The following is a 16,086-nucleotide window of genomic DNA, read 5'->3' on the forward strand; positions in this document are numbered from 1 at the left end:
TTCATTACATTTAGAGAGTGATCTGAATATTAAGTGGCCTTGTTTCTAAGCGAACTGTTCAGGGTAGGTTGCTAAGTATTCATCTTTGGTAACATGTGACAACATCATTTGAGTTGCTCTTGTAAACATCCCTGAAATAGGTAATAGAACCAAGGGGCTTGCCGTCTACACAAATTAATGCGATGCACAGGGTTATACCCATAGGCAATTCTGAGGAATTTATCAACAGCACAGCAGAGGTTCATTATGAGACCATGAACTGCGCCATGCCGAGGATAAAGTAAAGCTTCTCTCGTTCTCGCTTCTGCTCTCGCTTATATCCCCTGCAATGAAGAGGGAACCAATTTTAGTCAGCGACGCGGTCAAAAGTGGCGGTAAGTCAACGTCCGTGTCAACTCCTTTACTCAATTTTCACAACTGAGTACTCACAAAAGCTCAACCCATCAAGCCTTCAAAAGATGGGCGATATACCATACGATGTAGGAATATCCCATTCCGCTCATAGTTCAAAGCTAATCTTACATATCTCCAGTACCGATGGAAAGGTTTGATGACACTTAATTACCGTGCGATTAGTGTTTACTAACCGACATCAGTGGTTCTCCTAGGTGACTCGAATGTTGGAAAGTCAAATATCGCGAGTCAATTCATGCAAGGCGAATTCCAGCAGGACTCTAGCCCAACAATTGGCGTGAAGCCTACCACGAAAATCGTGCAATGCAACTCCAAGGCCGTCAAAGTCAATATCTGGGACACCGCTGGCCTGGAGAAATATCGGGCGCCGATACCATATTACAATGACGCCGTGGCTGTAATGTTAGTCTACGACATTACCAAGCGCCAGAGTTTTGAGAATGCAGCACGCTGGTTGGACGAGGCTCGAAGGCATGGTGAACCTGGGATTGTTTTTATGCTCGTGGGGAATAAAACAGACTTGGAGCGCAGAAGGTCTGTGACGACGGAGGAGGGGAAGAAGTTTGCGAGTAAGTTGGCCTCTCCTTGCTAACATGTTCGAGGGTACTAATCAGGGGCAGAACTTAACAAACTCATGTTTATTGAGACATCTGCTTGCGAAAACAGTCAAGTTGAACTTGCTTTTCAGACTATTTTAAACGGTATGTCTGATTTCTGTCTATATGCTTGATGAAGACGGCTGCTGATCACGTTATTTTTACTAGGCGTCTACAAGAAGCATTGTCAGGAGAAATGATGGTCTAAATGATACAATAAGGTTAGGTCTCGGCTTCTCATTCGTTTATACTCTTTGCTATGGTAATATCGACTACATATCGCCCGATGTATTGGGGACATTTGCGCCATAACGGTTCTAACATTGAAGTGAAATTGCCCTCCATACATCACGGCAATTATCTCTCATTTGCATCACGATAGTATCCCTCCCAACAGATACTTCTACATGAGACATCTTACTCTGTGACAAAAGAATCTTCACTCCATCCATAAGCCCGATTCAAGCGTCTCGCCAAAATCAAGATCAAATGACCCTCGATCTGCGACTGATGCGGTCGGTGAATGCTAACAGGCCTCTTGATATCCATGTTCTCGGAGGGTCTGAACATGTAAACTGATCCAAATCGTGGTAGGACCGAGAATCCCAGCTCAGACATGGCCGCCTCGAAAGACGACCAGTTAACAGATCCTCGTGATCGAGTCTTGTTGAAGAGGGTCGCAAAGACCTCGGCTGTTGATGAGCTGACCTTGACTCGCTGGACCGGCTTTGTAGCCTCCTTGTGTTCAGCAGAGTCTGTGGTTGGGGTGATCGCGTAGACAGAGGAGTGTTCTGGGCGAGTCTTTTCTTTCTGTCTTCGAGTCTCGATTCTCTCCTTTGCGTCTACTGGAGTGGTGTCGATGGGGACGAAATCCGCCTTGCTATCCTTGCTTGACTTATCCTTGGCCTGTTGGTACTGTTCTTCGATATTCCGGAATGCCTTGTCCAGTTCATCTTGGTACAGAGAGCCCATCTGGGTGCCGGTTTTGTCGATGACGAACTGATCAAGAGCTTCCAGTGCTCTATCAGACACGCCAGGTTCAAGAAGATTGTCGATTGGGGCAGCATAGTCGCGCAGATCAACTTCTTTCTTGATCTGATCAAGCTCAGCATCAACGTCTTGCAGCCCAGCAACTAGCACAGTACACTTCTTGCGCGATGATGAGGGAAGCGAATACACAGCGGAAAGATCCTGGACGAAGGCGATGATTGCAGCCATATCATAAAGTGTACGAGACTCCCTGTCCTGGAGCCTTTCTCGTTCCAAGGGATGGGCCCTGTAGAGGTCACTGAGCTTTTGCATCCACTCCACGGCTTTCGTGACGGTTGTTTCCGGTTGACAGAGTCGCAATAAGTAGTGTAGCTGAGGATCAGAGCGCGTAAGTTCCTCCGGCTTGCCCTTCATCGAGACTTTGGCATTGCCTACTTTATCGTACACGTTAGACAGTCGTTTGAACCACTTCGATCCAGATCCTGTCGAGACTCGGCGCTTATACAGGGCCTGAGTGCGGGCGTACTCGAAATGGCACAAATTAGAGAGTTCTTGGAGGATCGTCGACTTGTACAGCTTATCGCTGGATGGCTTCTCGAGGAGGTCAAGCAGGCTAGTGATGGATTCCCAGATAGCGATTCCTTGAATCGCGTTGTGAACTGTTTCAAAGACTGCAGGCCCAACATATTTGTCTGTGTGAACTGGTAGCGATCGGCCTTTCTCGTCAGGCACAAGCTCAGGGCGAGTGAAGAACTGCACGTTGACGCCGGCGCAAAGAACGGTGGGCTCTGTGCGAAGAAGCGACAGGTATTCTTCAAGAGACGATTTCTGGTCGGATGCAATGGCGGAAAGCTCTTTGAGGTTGAGTTTGACGCTTGCCTGCTTGCCGATAGAGTCGGATAGGGGAGCGGTTGGCGGCTTGGAATTCTTGGCTAGCTGGCTTCGATCTCGGGTTTCGGAACCTTGGTCCAGAATATCCTCAATCATGATGTTGAGCGCCTGCAGTAGGTAGAGTTGCCGCTGAAGAATGAGCTCCCCCAACGACTGTGGGATGATGTATCGTTGCTGAATGGCTGACTCCATCCCTGATAAAGCTTCTTTGACGTTCTGGCCCGCGGGAACACGGAAAGAGAATCCGTACTCGCTCTCATCGAAGAGAGTAAAGCAGTTCTTGAATTCATTCACATGGCGCAAGTTTCGGGTTCGTGCCATCTCATCGATAAGATCGAGATCTCCAGCAGTTCCGTTGTGACCACTGCGGTACTGCTCACTCAGGGATTTCGTAGCACGGTGCTTGAGGATATCGAGGAATAAGGCCGAGTTCGGGTCTGTAATGTCCTTCAGATTCCACTCGGGAATAAACTTGCAGACGTTGCCTAGCGACGCATCTCGGGAATGCTTCAGGACTTGTCCATCCACTGCTCCAGCCTTCATGCATTTGGCGCGCTGCGCTTTGTTGAATGATCGCCATGCAGTATCGACTTTGGGACCGTGAGCTTTCCATTTGCGCTGTAGGTCGCCATGGAGCTCGCGGATCGTTTCGGAGGAGTTGGGTTCCATTTTGGCTGGTCTTGGCGATCTCGATGTGCTGCAGATACAGATACAGATCCAAATGCATGGAAATGCCGGCGAAGCAGAATTTGGAGGCAAACGGTGGGGGCTTGAGAAAGCATGCGCTGCGCCACTTTAAGGCTGGATGAGGATTGTGGCTCGTGCGCTATCAAATGAAGATGGAGGTGCGACTTTCAATGATCTTAAGATGGAAGAAAAACTCCGGATAGTAAAATTGTGTTTGGAATGAGAGGCAACATCTTCCAAAGGTGTTGGTCAAGAACATCTCGAGGCTCCGCGGAAGATGAGGTGAATCGCCCATTCAAGTCATGTTCAACCAGTAAAAAGTAAATTTTGAGCCTCGATAGTCAATACGCATTACAAGGACCCTCACCCAAGCCCGGAGGGTATATATCTGATAGAAAGTCCTTGACTCAACTGATCATGGATCAGAACAACTGCACTTCCCCTCGACATATAGGATATGCGTTTCCTTCTCACCCTCGACAGCTTCCTACATCCTTACTACTCGCGAAGTATAAATGGAATCGAGTACCATAATAAGAATCGCCCCCGTTCTGGCCAGTAACTAATTAAATCCAACAATCCTCTCATCTGTATACCGTTTTATTTAGCAGCTAATTAACACGGAATCAAATCCTACAAAAACACCATGGAGCCACCTTGTAAAGACTGAAAGGATGAGATATCCATATTTGCCGCTCTGCTCTCGTTGGTGGCAAAGTAGTTATACAACGCCGCCCAAATGATTTCGCAAGATGATTTATCAGCCTGTATGTTGGCAATCGAATCTCACCAAATCAGAGAGGGCAGTGCTTACTCTGGAACCCTGCTAGCGCATCTCATAGGGCTAAATCTGTAGGCCTCAGGGGTGCTAAAAATCAGCCTTAAATGAGATTACCTCGACTTTTTCATTCTCTCCTCTCTCTTCTTCATCCTTCGTCACAATGGTTGAACGAAAGTTCCAGATCATAGATAAATATGATTTCAACAGAACATACCACGGCATCGCGATATCCGAACAGTGGCAAGCCTGGGAGACGGCGCACTTCTTCCGTGTCAGGTCCATCATCGAGAACCCGACCGTAGGCGCGCGGCTAATTTCCTATGGCTGCAATAACGGTGATGCAAACTCACTCAACTGTACGACAACATGCTCCAACGCAACACTCATGTATAGCGCGCCTGAGAATTTGTGGAACTGTATGTCGCTCGCGACGTTGGGGATGCTAGTTGGACCTGGGAATGATACGATTGACCGCGAAAGTGAGAAGGAAATGGATGATAAGTTTCATTTTGGAACTGTTGAGAAGTTCAATACTTTGGATGTCTTTCGGAAGGTCAGGGACTGCGCTTGGGCTTCTTGCTCTGACTCTACGTACGGCAGCTGCACGAGTAGTCTTCAAGGGTTCAAGTGCGGACCTATTTCACCGGATAATATCGCCAAGTTTGGTAGAGTCATGGCAAAGCCCTACTGTCAGGCTGCAAGCGCTGGTATAGACTTGGACATTGCTGGACAAGGTGTACGTTTGTTATCCCCTATTCTTATGTGAGACTCTAACTAACTCTTGTAGATCGTCACGGCGTATGTCATCCAGCTAGTGCTCGTCCTGTTCCTCGGTTTCAGCTTTAAGTTGACAACGTCATGGATCCGAACTTCTGGCCGCATGAGTAGCTCATTCCAGAAAGACTCTGTATTTCGACAAACATGCCATAGGTGGCAGAGAACACTGTCCGAAACACGCTTCGCAAAAGCTTCATCCTCCGCTATGCTCGACCTTCAAGAGTCGCAAGCTCTATTCGCTGCGACCATCTCTATCACGGCCATCATCACGTTCGACGGCGGAAATAGAGCCGGTCTAGCCAACATGCTTACACTCTTCTCCTGGATGTTCAACCATCGGATCTTGCAAGGACTCATCACAGCTGGTATGTACCCAGTTCTGATCGCGCAGCTCGTCATGCACCGAGCTGGAGAGCGTCGGTTCTATACTCTCTTCTTCGTTGTCTTGTCTTGGATACTCATGACTGTGATCACCGAGTTTCAAGACTTCAATGCCGATGCATTTCAAGAGCACTTGAAGCAGGTTTCGACCGTGGATGCTTGCGGAGGCAATCCTGGTCCGATGAGCTTCTGCCAGGGAATCAAGGAAAAGAACAGCTACGACTTTTTCAACGTTACTCTTGCATGTCGTTTTACAGTTCATATCATAGTATCATGCCTCATCATCGACTGGATGGTGCATTTTACTAAGACGCGAATGGCTGGAGATAAGATAAAGTATACGCCGATTGGCGGAGACTCTAGGACGATCTTCTCGTTCGCAGAGACCAAAGGCGCCAAACTCTCGCGGGGAATCTTCTGGGCCGCGATAGAAATCCTCACGGTTATCATGATATTCATTGGTCTGCACGAGATGGTCCAACTTCTTGACATGCACTCATCTTATGGTGGCCTGTCGACATGGGGATTTGGGCAACTCGTCGCTGTGGCTATATGGTTCCCAGTGATGATCAAGTTTATCTGCCTCAGCATATGTAAGTCATATAACGAACGATACCCTGGATATTTGCTAACCTTTGTAGTTGGACCTAGAAGAGAGGTCAAACCCAAGGCTAATGCAGACAGGCCACAGGTCTTGGAGATGACCGGTTACTCACATAACAAAGTGGACAACACACCATCCAGTGCTTCTTAAACGCTTGTAACATGTATGTCTCAACATGTTGCATAGGGTGCTTCATGCATGGGCAGTGAATTCCTTTCGAAGACCGTGGCGGAGGCTTCATGAATCTGATCAACAGGACATTGGGGAACGGCCGAACAGAGCATACATTCACAAATCAGTCGGAGAGTTATATGGAATAGAATCCTTTTTTGTATATTGAAGTGAAAGTAAAACCGTGGATGCTGAGTGATTTATCATCTCGCTCTCAGACCCGGTATCATAATGCGAAAAGGACTAGGGCATAAGATAATCCTAGTCAAATAACCCAGCCTAGCAATCGTATACTCATTTTCCAATGCATTGAATTTTGTTTTTGGTTTGATGCAATTATTGACTCTGAACAGTTACAGCCTTGGCGATCTGTGTCTGGATACCATTCGCCTTCTCCTTCAGGTCACTAAGGATACCCTTGTCCTGATGACCGTTGGTCTTGGAAGAACTGACGACATAGTCATCGTCACTGCTGGAGTCTTGCTGAAGACCGTCAACACCCTCGGGACCAGAGGCATGAAGCTTAGCGTTCTCGACGCCATTGAGGGGAATGTTCTGAGCGTTGCCGTTCTCAACAGGGGCACCGTTCATGGTGTATCCAGTGTCGCTAGAGTCAACGAAAGCTTCAAGACCAGCGCCCTGGCGAGGGTATGACTTCATAATCTTTTTGTGCTCCTCGAGGGCAGCGACCATCTCATCGTGGCTGACGTCGTTCAAGAAGACACAGTCACCCATTGGGTTGATGGGAACAGCAGCGCGAAGCTTGCCGTCACGGGTCTTGAGAATTGCGGCTGTAGCCTTCTCGAGAAGAGAGGCATCGAACTGAGGATGGTCCATTGAGAGACCAGCCCGGGAGAAGAGGTTCAAAAGACGCGTGTGTTCCTCTGATGAGAGAAGACCGCGGATGTGAGCGAGGGTGGCAGAGTAAGCCATGTCGATGGAGATAGCATGACCATGACGAAGAGGAGTCTCAGGTACAAGCTCATGAAGAGGAGACCAAGTATGGCCATAGGCAATAACACGATCAAGCATAATCTCATGCAAGTTGGGTGTCTCAAGCTTCAGCATCTCATGGATACCAGCACGGCAGATCTTATCAGCAACCTCCTTAATCTCAGGAGTAGCATCATCAGATCGTCCAAAGCCAGTGTTGATCAGCTGCTCACAGTACTTCTCAAGAAGATCATAAGTATCCTTGTGAGCACAAGTAGAGATCTTGATCAACTCTGCGAAACCATTGCGGATCTGTGCTACGGGGAGACTGCGGAGGAAAGTGAAGTCAAGGAATGTGTGAGAAGGGGCGTGGTAGGCGCCAAGGCGGTTCTTGTAGCGGCCGTAGTTGACGGCGACTTTGATGGAGACTGAGGCATCGATGAGACCGATGACTGTGGTAGGGATGCGGATGTAGTTGGTGTTGCGACGATACGCAGCACAAGCAAAGCTGTAACTGTCAGTTGAGTTATTAATAAAGATGGCTAGGACTTACCCAGCAACGTCAGTGACAAGACCACCACCAACAACAAGAACAGGCTCCTTTCGGTAGATACCAAAATCGGTCATAGAATCAACAATCGACAACAGAGTGTCCATGCTCTTGGCCTTCTCACCAATCATGGTCTTATGAATAGTGAGAGGAATGCCATAGTGATCAAAGTACCTCTGCATCTCATTCCCATAGAGGTTAAAGATGTTAAGGTCCATCACAGCCAGACATCGTCCCCAAGGGGAGTAGAGCTGGTAGAGCTGAGGATTGGCAGTGTTGAAAACACCATCGAGAAACTCAAAGTCATACTCGATCTTCTCGTAACCACAGACAGCGAACCCCTTGGCAGTGGGCTCGACGGTAGCACTCATATCAGACATGGTGGGTGGTGTTTTGGGGTAGTACAATAGGGATGGAAGGGTGTAGAGGATGTGTGTAGCTTGGTCTTCAGGGCATTGATGGTGATGGGAAGAGCTTTTTATGTGTGAGTACCACCCTCCTCTGAGGGATATTCAACTGCCGACAAGCTCACAAGCTAGGGTTCTTTTCACGAGAGCAAGTTAACACTACATGAGTCGTCGGTAAACGAGTGGTTGGGGGAGAAGTACAGAGACATGAGGACCGTTTTCATTGGGTAGGTGGTTTGAGGCCCGAGACTCGGCTACAGATGCATGTTTGCAGGCGGATGCATGTATCTAATGTTGGTGTCATGATGGTCAAGTTACGATGGGTCAGAAGCATTAGTTCCCACGCTTCTGTAAGAGTGCATACAACATAGCCCGTGAGAAACGAGCAGTTGAGCACGACATAGGTTATACTAGCCCGTTTGGTAAGGTGTATTGCGAATCTCTCTTTCTCGAGGTGTCATATACCCAGCAACAGCGACGGGATGTACCGTGAATTTGTCGTTCAGGGGTAGGATCTTAGGCTCCGCGTGGGGACAGATTGTACCTAGATCTCTGTCCTAGGAGAGGGTAAAGAATACTGTATTCTCGTAAAGACGGGGCGATGTTAGGGAGATGGCGTCGATTACACTACCATCTCGCATGTGCGCGTCATTCATTAGGTTTTCCCCACGTTTACTAGCAGAGTATCCCTTGGCCAAAAATAACACGGGGACATGTGAAATGCCTAGACCCTGAAGTGAGATCGGGACAAGGGACAATGGGAATGTTGCACTGCAGATCTACGATATCTACCCTTGCGCCTTACGGGGACCGTTATTCTCTGACCGCCTCTCATTTTCCGAATTCATCTTCTTTTGCATCTCCTGTTCACCAGTTCACAAGTCTAGCACGTCATAGACGTAAGCAGACTCCTAGCACAGCGTTTCGGTGTAACAGTATTGTGGGCTGATGAGAGAAAAAGGGAGTCTCGACCGTTTGCATCGGTATACACAGTGGCAATTCCGCACATGGTGTGTTTTTCTTGTGATACCTCGAAGGAACGTGAGGAACATGCTGGAGCTGTAATTGGTTGCGAAACAGACCGGTGTGAAAAGCTGCATATGCATGTGGTGAAACCATCGGAGCTAATCTTCCTGGCGAAGAAGCCTAATGTATTTTTCCCCTCTTTCGGATCTGAGACTAGGCTGAGCTAGATTGTTCTGTCTTAGTAGAGAGGGGACTGGTCGTGAACGGAATGTGTTGCCCCGGAGCGGCACCGACGTGCTAGTGAGACCATTCTCCGCAGACACGCCCAAGTCATGACGTCTTCCAATTGACTTTTTTCCACAACGCGTTTCTGAGCTTTATCCTCCGTAGCTATAGCTCTATAGCTTGGTGAAGCTCATAATTGTCAATCGTATACTGCTACGACTCAATTTCTCAGAGTTTATATCCCATTCACCATGGGGAAGCCAAATCAGGCTCTCGAGAGCTCTCGAGCGATTGAATTCGCCAAGAACTTGGCCCTCTTCCTCCTCAGCTTCATATTCCTACCAACAAACGCCCTCTTCGCATTGGGAGCTTATCTCTTGAACCGTTTTACTTCCAAAACTTCACAATCTCACAATGACGGCGATAATCTGGACAAAGTCACGGTTCTAGTCACAGGCGTGAACATGGCCAAGGGTCTCTCTCTAGCACGAATGTTTCATCGTCGAGGCCATCGCGTCATTGGAGCAGATTGTCATTCCCTTTCGCCCGGTCGCGTATCCTTCGCAATCGACGCGTACTATCGTCTCCCCCCGCCTTCAGACCCTTCAAAAACGAGCATGAATGATCCATATCTCAATCGAATTGTCGAGATTATTCACTACGAAAATGTTGATCTCTGGGTTTCTGTCTCAGATGTCAATGCGGCTGTTGAAGATGCTGCGGTTCGCGAAATTATTGAAGCTCGTACGAATGCCAAGGCGATCCAATTTGGCGTTGAGGATATCCGTAGACTTCATGAGAAGGACGCGTTTATTGAGCATACTAAGGGCCTTGGTCTGACGGTTCCGCTGACTGAGGCTGTTGAGGATAAAGAAGATGTTATTAACTTCCTTCAAAGAAACGGAGGTCTTGAGTATAAGCATGGTGCAAGACAATATCTTGTCAAGCCTGTTGGTGTTGATGACGTCGCGCGCTTTGCAATGCCTCTACTTCCTCTTCCCTCCGAAGAAGCTACACTCGCACGCATCGATTCTATTCCCTTCGAGACTTCCAAATGCTCCTTCATCATACAAGAGTATATCACAGGTCCTGAGTTCTGCACCCACGCGCTCATCATTCGCGGTCGCGTCTGCGCGTTTGTCGCATGTCGTTCCGCTGATGTTCTCATGCATTATTCCGCTCTGCCTGCTGATTCATCGCTGAGCAGGGCGATGCTTGACTTTACATTGAAGCAAGCTGAAGAAGGTGGGGATAACTTTACGGGGCATATGAGCTTCGACTTCTTGATCAACAAGGAAGATGAAGATGCCGTGAAGCCTGGTGTTGAGAAAGACGTCACGATATATCCCATTGAATGCAATCCAAGAGTCCATACTGCCACCATTCTCTTCAACAACACACCCGAGATCGTCGATGAGTATCTCTCCATTCTTACCCCATCTGCCCCAAGGCCTTTGACAAAGCCACCTGTGTCACCTACCAATCCCCAGCAATACTACTGGGCGGGCCAGGATTTCGTCGAGCTCGTTCTGTGTCCCCTCTACCTCACTCTGTTCAGAGGCACGATGAGTCTGTCGGATATCCAAAAGTCAATTCGGGCTTTTGTGCAGCATATTATCTACTGGAAGGATGGTACCTTCGAGTCGTGGGATCCTCTTCCTTGGTTGTGGATGATGCATGTCTATTGGCCTGTTCAGTTCGCTTGGTACATGTCGACGGGCTCTTTGTGGACAAAGGTTAATGTCAGTACTGGGAAGGTATTCAAGGGTTAGGTTGCTGTGAGACATATGTGGGTGTTGTAGCGTATGTGAACACGCGAGGCTGTGGCTTGCTTGTCCATGAATACATGATAAATGACTAGTGATAGCGTGTGTAGTTGAATAGAGATAGATTTGAAGCTTTGTGTATAAAGAGCCTCGTGCATATTTTGTTTTACATTATGTCAATGCGCAATGTGTGTAGTCCATGATGCTACGTCACCGTGCCGCAAGTTGCTGCCCATGCTCGCGACACAACGCCACTCGGAACTATAACTTTGGACAAGGACCAACTCAAAATCCATCGTTTAACTTCTTTCATGGTTTAAAAACTATTTGCAGCGATTATTAAAGCTATGTTCCTGCTTTTCCGCCAATCTCACCCTAACTCCGGCCGCAGGGATCAACACCCCACCATCTGATAAGCCAGGTGTGTATACACGCCAGAGTGGTATCCCTATCGTGAAATTCCAGCCCAGGCGTTCACAGACCATCCCCCATGATTTAGGCTGTGCCCCAAAACGTCGACTCCCTGCAACCATGACAGAGTGGCATGTGTTCCCCCAAAGTATTGGGCCAGGGGCACTGCTCGATCTGCATGCCGTACACCCTCTCGCCGTGAAGCATTCCTGGTACCCGGTGGCTGCGTCCCGAATCCCTGGGACGTCTAATGTCACAGTGCTTGAGCTGTCACGGCAGTTCTAGTGCGGTAGGGGGAGGGATAGACCATGGACACGTGGCAGGGTGAGTCTGTGCGATCTGTCACCTGCGAGGCATCGTGACTTTCCTGCGCCGTAGCAGTCTTGACACAGTGCAAACACATAGTAGTCTGCCATACCTTAGGTCCTTCTAGAATCTTCTTCCGATTCTCCCTTCTTGGTGTGGCTGGGCTATTATGTGAGTGGCACTGTCTTGGTGTTTTGTCGACACAACTGCTTGTCTTACTCTTCCGGCTTCCGCATCTTTCACAAAACATGCAAAACATATGCATCAGGTCTCTAGGCACTTATAAATGGAACAGATTCCTTAAATACAAGCTTGGAGGTTTTTGAAATCTGATTTGGTGTTTCGATAGTCAAAAGTCAATATCTTAGCTCGAATAGTCGAACAAGCTTTACATAGACAGTTTTCCACCTTGTATACTAAACGGGCGAGAGTAATAGGTACATACGGGTCGATAGAGTTTCATTTTAGCACATCATATGCCTAAATAGTTGTCGCATGTAATGTTTATGATCTAGTATTGGCATCTAAAGTTGCCTGAGTAAAAAGCATCTAGTGCTAGTAAGACTCGACTTAATCCACTCAAATAACGATCAGAAGCACATTTACTTGATACATAATAATCTCCGCGCCTATACCTGTGAGTATTAGCTATAATTTAAAGCTCAAAGACCAGGCCACAGAGAAATAACGATGTCGAGATAAGTGATCGACATAGGAAGACCTTGACGGTTAAGAACAAGGTGTCGGATTTCAATGTTGCGTAAATACGATATCTTTTGTAACTCTCTTGAGCATCAATCATTGCAATTCAAGTACACGCACCATCGCAAATCGTGATGTATCCCTAGACATATATGTTTAGTTCGACTGGCGTACTCCAACAGTCATACACATACCAAATCCTTTCCCGGGTGATCTTTACAGTTACTCGACAGCGGGAAATACCGTTTGACAGACCACAAAAAGGTCAACGGATTATAATTAAATACGAATTTGGCATCCGGCGCTTCTTCTCGGTATATGTCAAGGTTTTCTGGCTATTTTCAGCAAAGATCTTCCAATTGGTAGTCAAAAAGTCATCACTGACCTTCGAAGAGCGTGATCACGTCTGAAATCTGAGACCCTCGAACTCCAAAGCCAACGCCAGCCACATGCCAGTGGACATCTTTCATGTGCTTACTCATTTCTGTGCCCGGTATCTCGGGACCTCTCCAGACCGCTGCATACTGGTCAGTACCCGGATGTCTCATTCATCACGGGGGATGTACCTCTTACGTTGTATCCTGCCTCCCGTAGCTGGCGCGTATGGTTGAAGATCTGTGCCTCCACAAGCGCGGTATCATAGCCTTGCTGCGTAACATACGTGTGCCGACCAGGCAAACCGCTTCACAGCATCAGTAAATATCTCATCAACAGTCTGAAGCATCAACTCGCGTGTAGAAAACATTGACTTCGCCGCATCCCGGCAGAGTCGTCACCGCGCTAAAGATAGACCCAAGTGAGAGGAGAGACTGTGAAACAAGCATTTTGAAAGCTGAAGATTTCAGCAACAAACTTCATCAGCTAGCCTGCGCGCTTTATACACAGCTGGTGATTGTCTGTGTCAGCCACCCCTTCTCCTTATTCGTCTCATCTCAGACATGTTACAAACTCAGCATCTCGTATTGGCTGTGATATAGCTGTGGCTTGATGCCCGCGCATTTGTGTCTCACGATGATTGGATGGCGATGTTCTCAAGGCAAACTCGGCTTCTTAGCCGGGACCGAAATTGGCGCTGCAGAAGCGTCAATTGAAACAGATTTACAATATCTTGGAGAAGCTTTCAAAAACGGGAAAGGGTATCAAGCGGCTGGACTTTGTATTGTCAGCAAGTTATAATAAGCCTGTGTCATATGTCTATGAGATATTGACGAGCAAAGAGTCAGAAAAGAACTGATCCAAAAACGGCTCCCCATAAACATCCTCCAGATCAAACAAATTATGCGAAACATTCTCCATCGGCACATTATCCTCATCGCTGTTAATCGGATGTATAAACTTGGTCGCAACCTTGATCGTAGCGCTCGTCGCAGCATAAGTCCCTCCCGCTTTGCATAAACTCGCCCAGTCAACACCTGACATGGCAGGGTCAAGAAGTTCCCACATCATATCTGGTTCAAACTGAATAGTTGCGCTGCTGGACTCCTCATCCTGAGGAGATTGCCGCTTCTTTTTCACTTTGATGTTGAGCGTGCGTAGAATCTCGACCTATAGCGGTGTTAGTGTCACCATGCACTAGAGTTATAGAGGACTCACCTTTTCAGCAATATGAGGCCACTTGCGCGCTAAATGCTCAAGAAATGTCTCGCAAATACCTAGATTCTCCTTCGCTTTCTCCGATACCTTCCTATCCCTCGCAAACTGAAATATCCACAGTATCGAAACACATCCTGCGACAGCTTGTCCTACCAGAGGATCATTCACCTCAAACTGTCTATCCGCACACATCTTCACCAGCCTAGAAACCCACTCTGCGTGGAACAAAGCTTGATCCACTGTATTCTGCAGAAAAGAGCGTGGTTGAAAGTTCCGACCCGCGCGCCGAAGAGCGACGAGTTGGACGAAGGGATTATTGAGGATGGCTTGGGTTGCGTGCATCATCAGCTGGAATAACACCCAGGGCGCCCAATATTCTCTGTTTTCGCTGAGTTCAGAGGGTGGCTGGTCGGGGAAGGGGGCGTTGCGGATGAGATGACGATGGGACGTGATGTTCTCGAGCTCGTATAGCTTGACGGTGAGTTGATTGTGTCTTGAGGTCGCTAGCCATGGATATTCATTCGCTCCGTTGCGGATGTCTCGAAGGTAAGAGATTATGCTGCCCCAAACGGAGATGTAGCCGAGACAGGTTGCGACAATTCCGACGTCTTGGACATTTGCTTCGTATGCATCCGTCAAGTCAGCGCAATATGTCTTCATACCGTGCAGCGTAGTTGGCCGAGGTACGCTCTTGGGATAATTCGGTGCGTGCGCTGCTTCAAACAGAGTGTTGCAATGGGGAGTAAATGTACTTTCCAGGATGGCAATGCTCCAGTGGCATCTCGAGACCGCATCATCAGATTGACGTGAGCCACTGGCTTTTGAGTCTGAGAGACGAAGCGACTCCAATTTGGCTGCCATTCCTATCATCATCCACGCCCTTGAAGACTTTCCAGCTAAATCTACTTAGTAATAAGTAAATATCGTGAGAACAAACGTACCGATGTGATCGCACAAAGCAAGCAGGCACAAAGCCTGCATGACTTCCAACTGCACCAGCCCTTCCGCCGCCATATCAACAACTACACTCCTCGCCGACGTGGTGTAATACTCGATAGCCTTCCCCTCCAATCCATAGTAGAAGTTGTGACTTGTATAGTGCAGAGACAAAGCTAGGAAGCTCCATCGGAGATACTGAGGTAGTGTCCCGATTTTAAGCTGCAGACGTTTCGGGTCAAACAGCGGAACCGGTTGAAAGTAGAGCTTCTCGCGGTAGGCGTTTACAAAGTCTGCTAGGAGGTCTGATGGGGGTTCGGGGTTTGCTGGTGACCTGTTCTTGTCAGTGAGTGGCCGTGGTTTGGGAGATGTATCGTACCATGAGGATGTTTCGGAGAGCATGGCTGTTATGGGAGGCAATTGCGGATGTATACGCGGTGAGTTTGCATGACTACTCCATGAATTGACGTCTTGACTTTGATGTCTGTTCCCAAAGCTTTGGCTTCAATTCAATTAGCTAGGGCAACAACTCAGCCCGAGAACTTACTGTAGCTCATGACTCGATGCAGTTGGAGATATACTAGCATGCTGCGCTTTGAGAGGTCTGCTTTTGCGCATCAGCTCTCTCGTTCATCACAGCTTACGCGCGCATTGACTAACAAGCTTCGAGCGAAGGATCTTCGACTACTGCTGACGTGATTCCGAGGCAGATAAGTACATGTTTGATTCGCCATCCGACAATGCGAACATCCCGGTTTCTCAGCAGGACATTTAATCTTCTTCTCCCTTTCGCCATGTCAGTATCTCATCTTCATCACCACTGATCACGTACCGACAGCGCTCACAAGAGCGCCTTACACGCGGTTCGCCTGTAGCCCTCGGCATTGGTAATACCCTAACCGGAACTCGTTACGAGCAACTATTGGTAAATGTTCGGAATTCCGGTAAGTTCAGTTTCCTGGGGAAGAAATTAATATTAGGAAAGTCAAATTCCGGGCG

General features: G+C 48.0%; 7 protein-coding genes across 7 annotated transcripts; 3 read left to right on the forward strand and 4 right to left on the reverse strand.

Annotated features, from left to right (window-relative positions):
- Window positions 1-458: 458 nt before the first annotated feature.
- Window positions 459-1,210, forward strand: FPRO_04062 (putative GTP-binding protein Drab11; the record flags this gene model as incomplete). Its single annotated transcript, XM_031223819.1, has 5 exons — window positions 459-479; window positions 533-545; window positions 597-983; window positions 1,035-1,115; window positions 1,179-1,210. The coding sequence occupies 5 exons, from the start codon at window positions 459-461 to the stop codon at window positions 1,208-1,210; spliced, it is 534 nt and encodes a 177-aa protein (XP_031089140.1).
- Window positions 1,211-1,427: 217 nt separating this feature from the next.
- Window positions 1,428-3,560, reverse strand: FPRO_04061 (uncharacterized protein; the record flags this gene model as incomplete). Its single annotated transcript, XM_031223820.1, has 1 exon — window positions 1,428-3,560. One exon carries the CDS (start codon window positions 3,558-3,560, stop codon window positions 1,428-1,430), a length of 2,133 nt encoding a protein of 710 aa, XP_031089141.1.
- Window positions 3,561-4,519: 959 nt separating this feature from the next.
- Window positions 4,520-6,271, forward strand: FPRO_04060 (uncharacterized protein; the record flags this gene model as incomplete). The annotated part of the gene is made up of 3 exons (XM_031223821.1): window positions 4,520-5,095; window positions 5,147-6,110; window positions 6,159-6,271. 3 exons carry the CDS (start codon window positions 4,520-4,522, stop codon window positions 6,269-6,271), a joined length of 1,653 nt encoding a protein of 550 aa, XP_031089142.1.
- Window positions 6,272-6,628: 357 nt separating this feature from the next.
- FPRO_04059 (uncharacterized protein) lies at window positions 6,629-8,155 on the reverse strand (the record flags this gene model as incomplete). Its single annotated transcript, XM_031223822.1, has 2 exons — window positions 6,629-7,733; window positions 7,779-8,155. The coding sequence occupies 2 exons, from the start codon at window positions 8,153-8,155 to the stop codon at window positions 6,629-6,631; spliced, it is 1,482 nt and encodes a 493-aa protein (XP_031089143.1).
- Window positions 8,156-9,624: 1,469 nt separating this feature from the next.
- On the forward strand, window positions 9,625-11,145 carry FPRO_04058 (uncharacterized protein; the record flags this gene model as incomplete). The annotated part of the gene is made up of 1 exon (XM_031223823.1): window positions 9,625-11,145. One exon carries the CDS (start codon window positions 9,625-9,627, stop codon window positions 11,143-11,145), a length of 1,521 nt encoding a protein of 506 aa, XP_031089144.1.
- Window positions 11,146-12,664: 1,519 nt separating this feature from the next.
- Window positions 12,665-13,382, reverse strand: FPRO_04057 (uncharacterized protein; the record flags this gene model as incomplete). The annotated part of the gene is made up of 5 exons (XM_031223824.1): window positions 12,665-12,700; window positions 12,753-12,889; window positions 12,944-13,075; window positions 13,125-13,240; window positions 13,291-13,382. 5 exons carry the CDS (start codon window positions 13,380-13,382, stop codon window positions 12,665-12,667), a joined length of 513 nt encoding a protein of 170 aa, XP_031089145.1.
- Window positions 13,383-13,752: 370 nt separating this feature from the next.
- FPRO_04056 (uncharacterized protein) lies at window positions 13,753-15,489 on the reverse strand (the record flags this gene model as incomplete). The annotated part of the gene is made up of 4 exons (XM_031223826.1): window positions 13,753-14,103; window positions 14,152-15,047; window positions 15,093-15,421; window positions 15,467-15,489. 4 exons carry the CDS (start codon window positions 15,487-15,489, stop codon window positions 13,753-13,755), a joined length of 1,599 nt encoding a protein of 532 aa, XP_031089146.1.
- Window positions 15,490-16,086: the final 597 nt, after the last annotated feature.

This window comes from Fusarium proliferatum, assembly GCF_900067095.1.
Source record: "Fusarium proliferatum ET1 genome assembly, contig: FPRO_scaffold014, whole genome shotgun sequence".
NCBI lineage: Eukaryota > Fungi > Ascomycota > Sordariomycetes > Hypocreales > Nectriaceae > Fusarium > Fusarium proliferatum.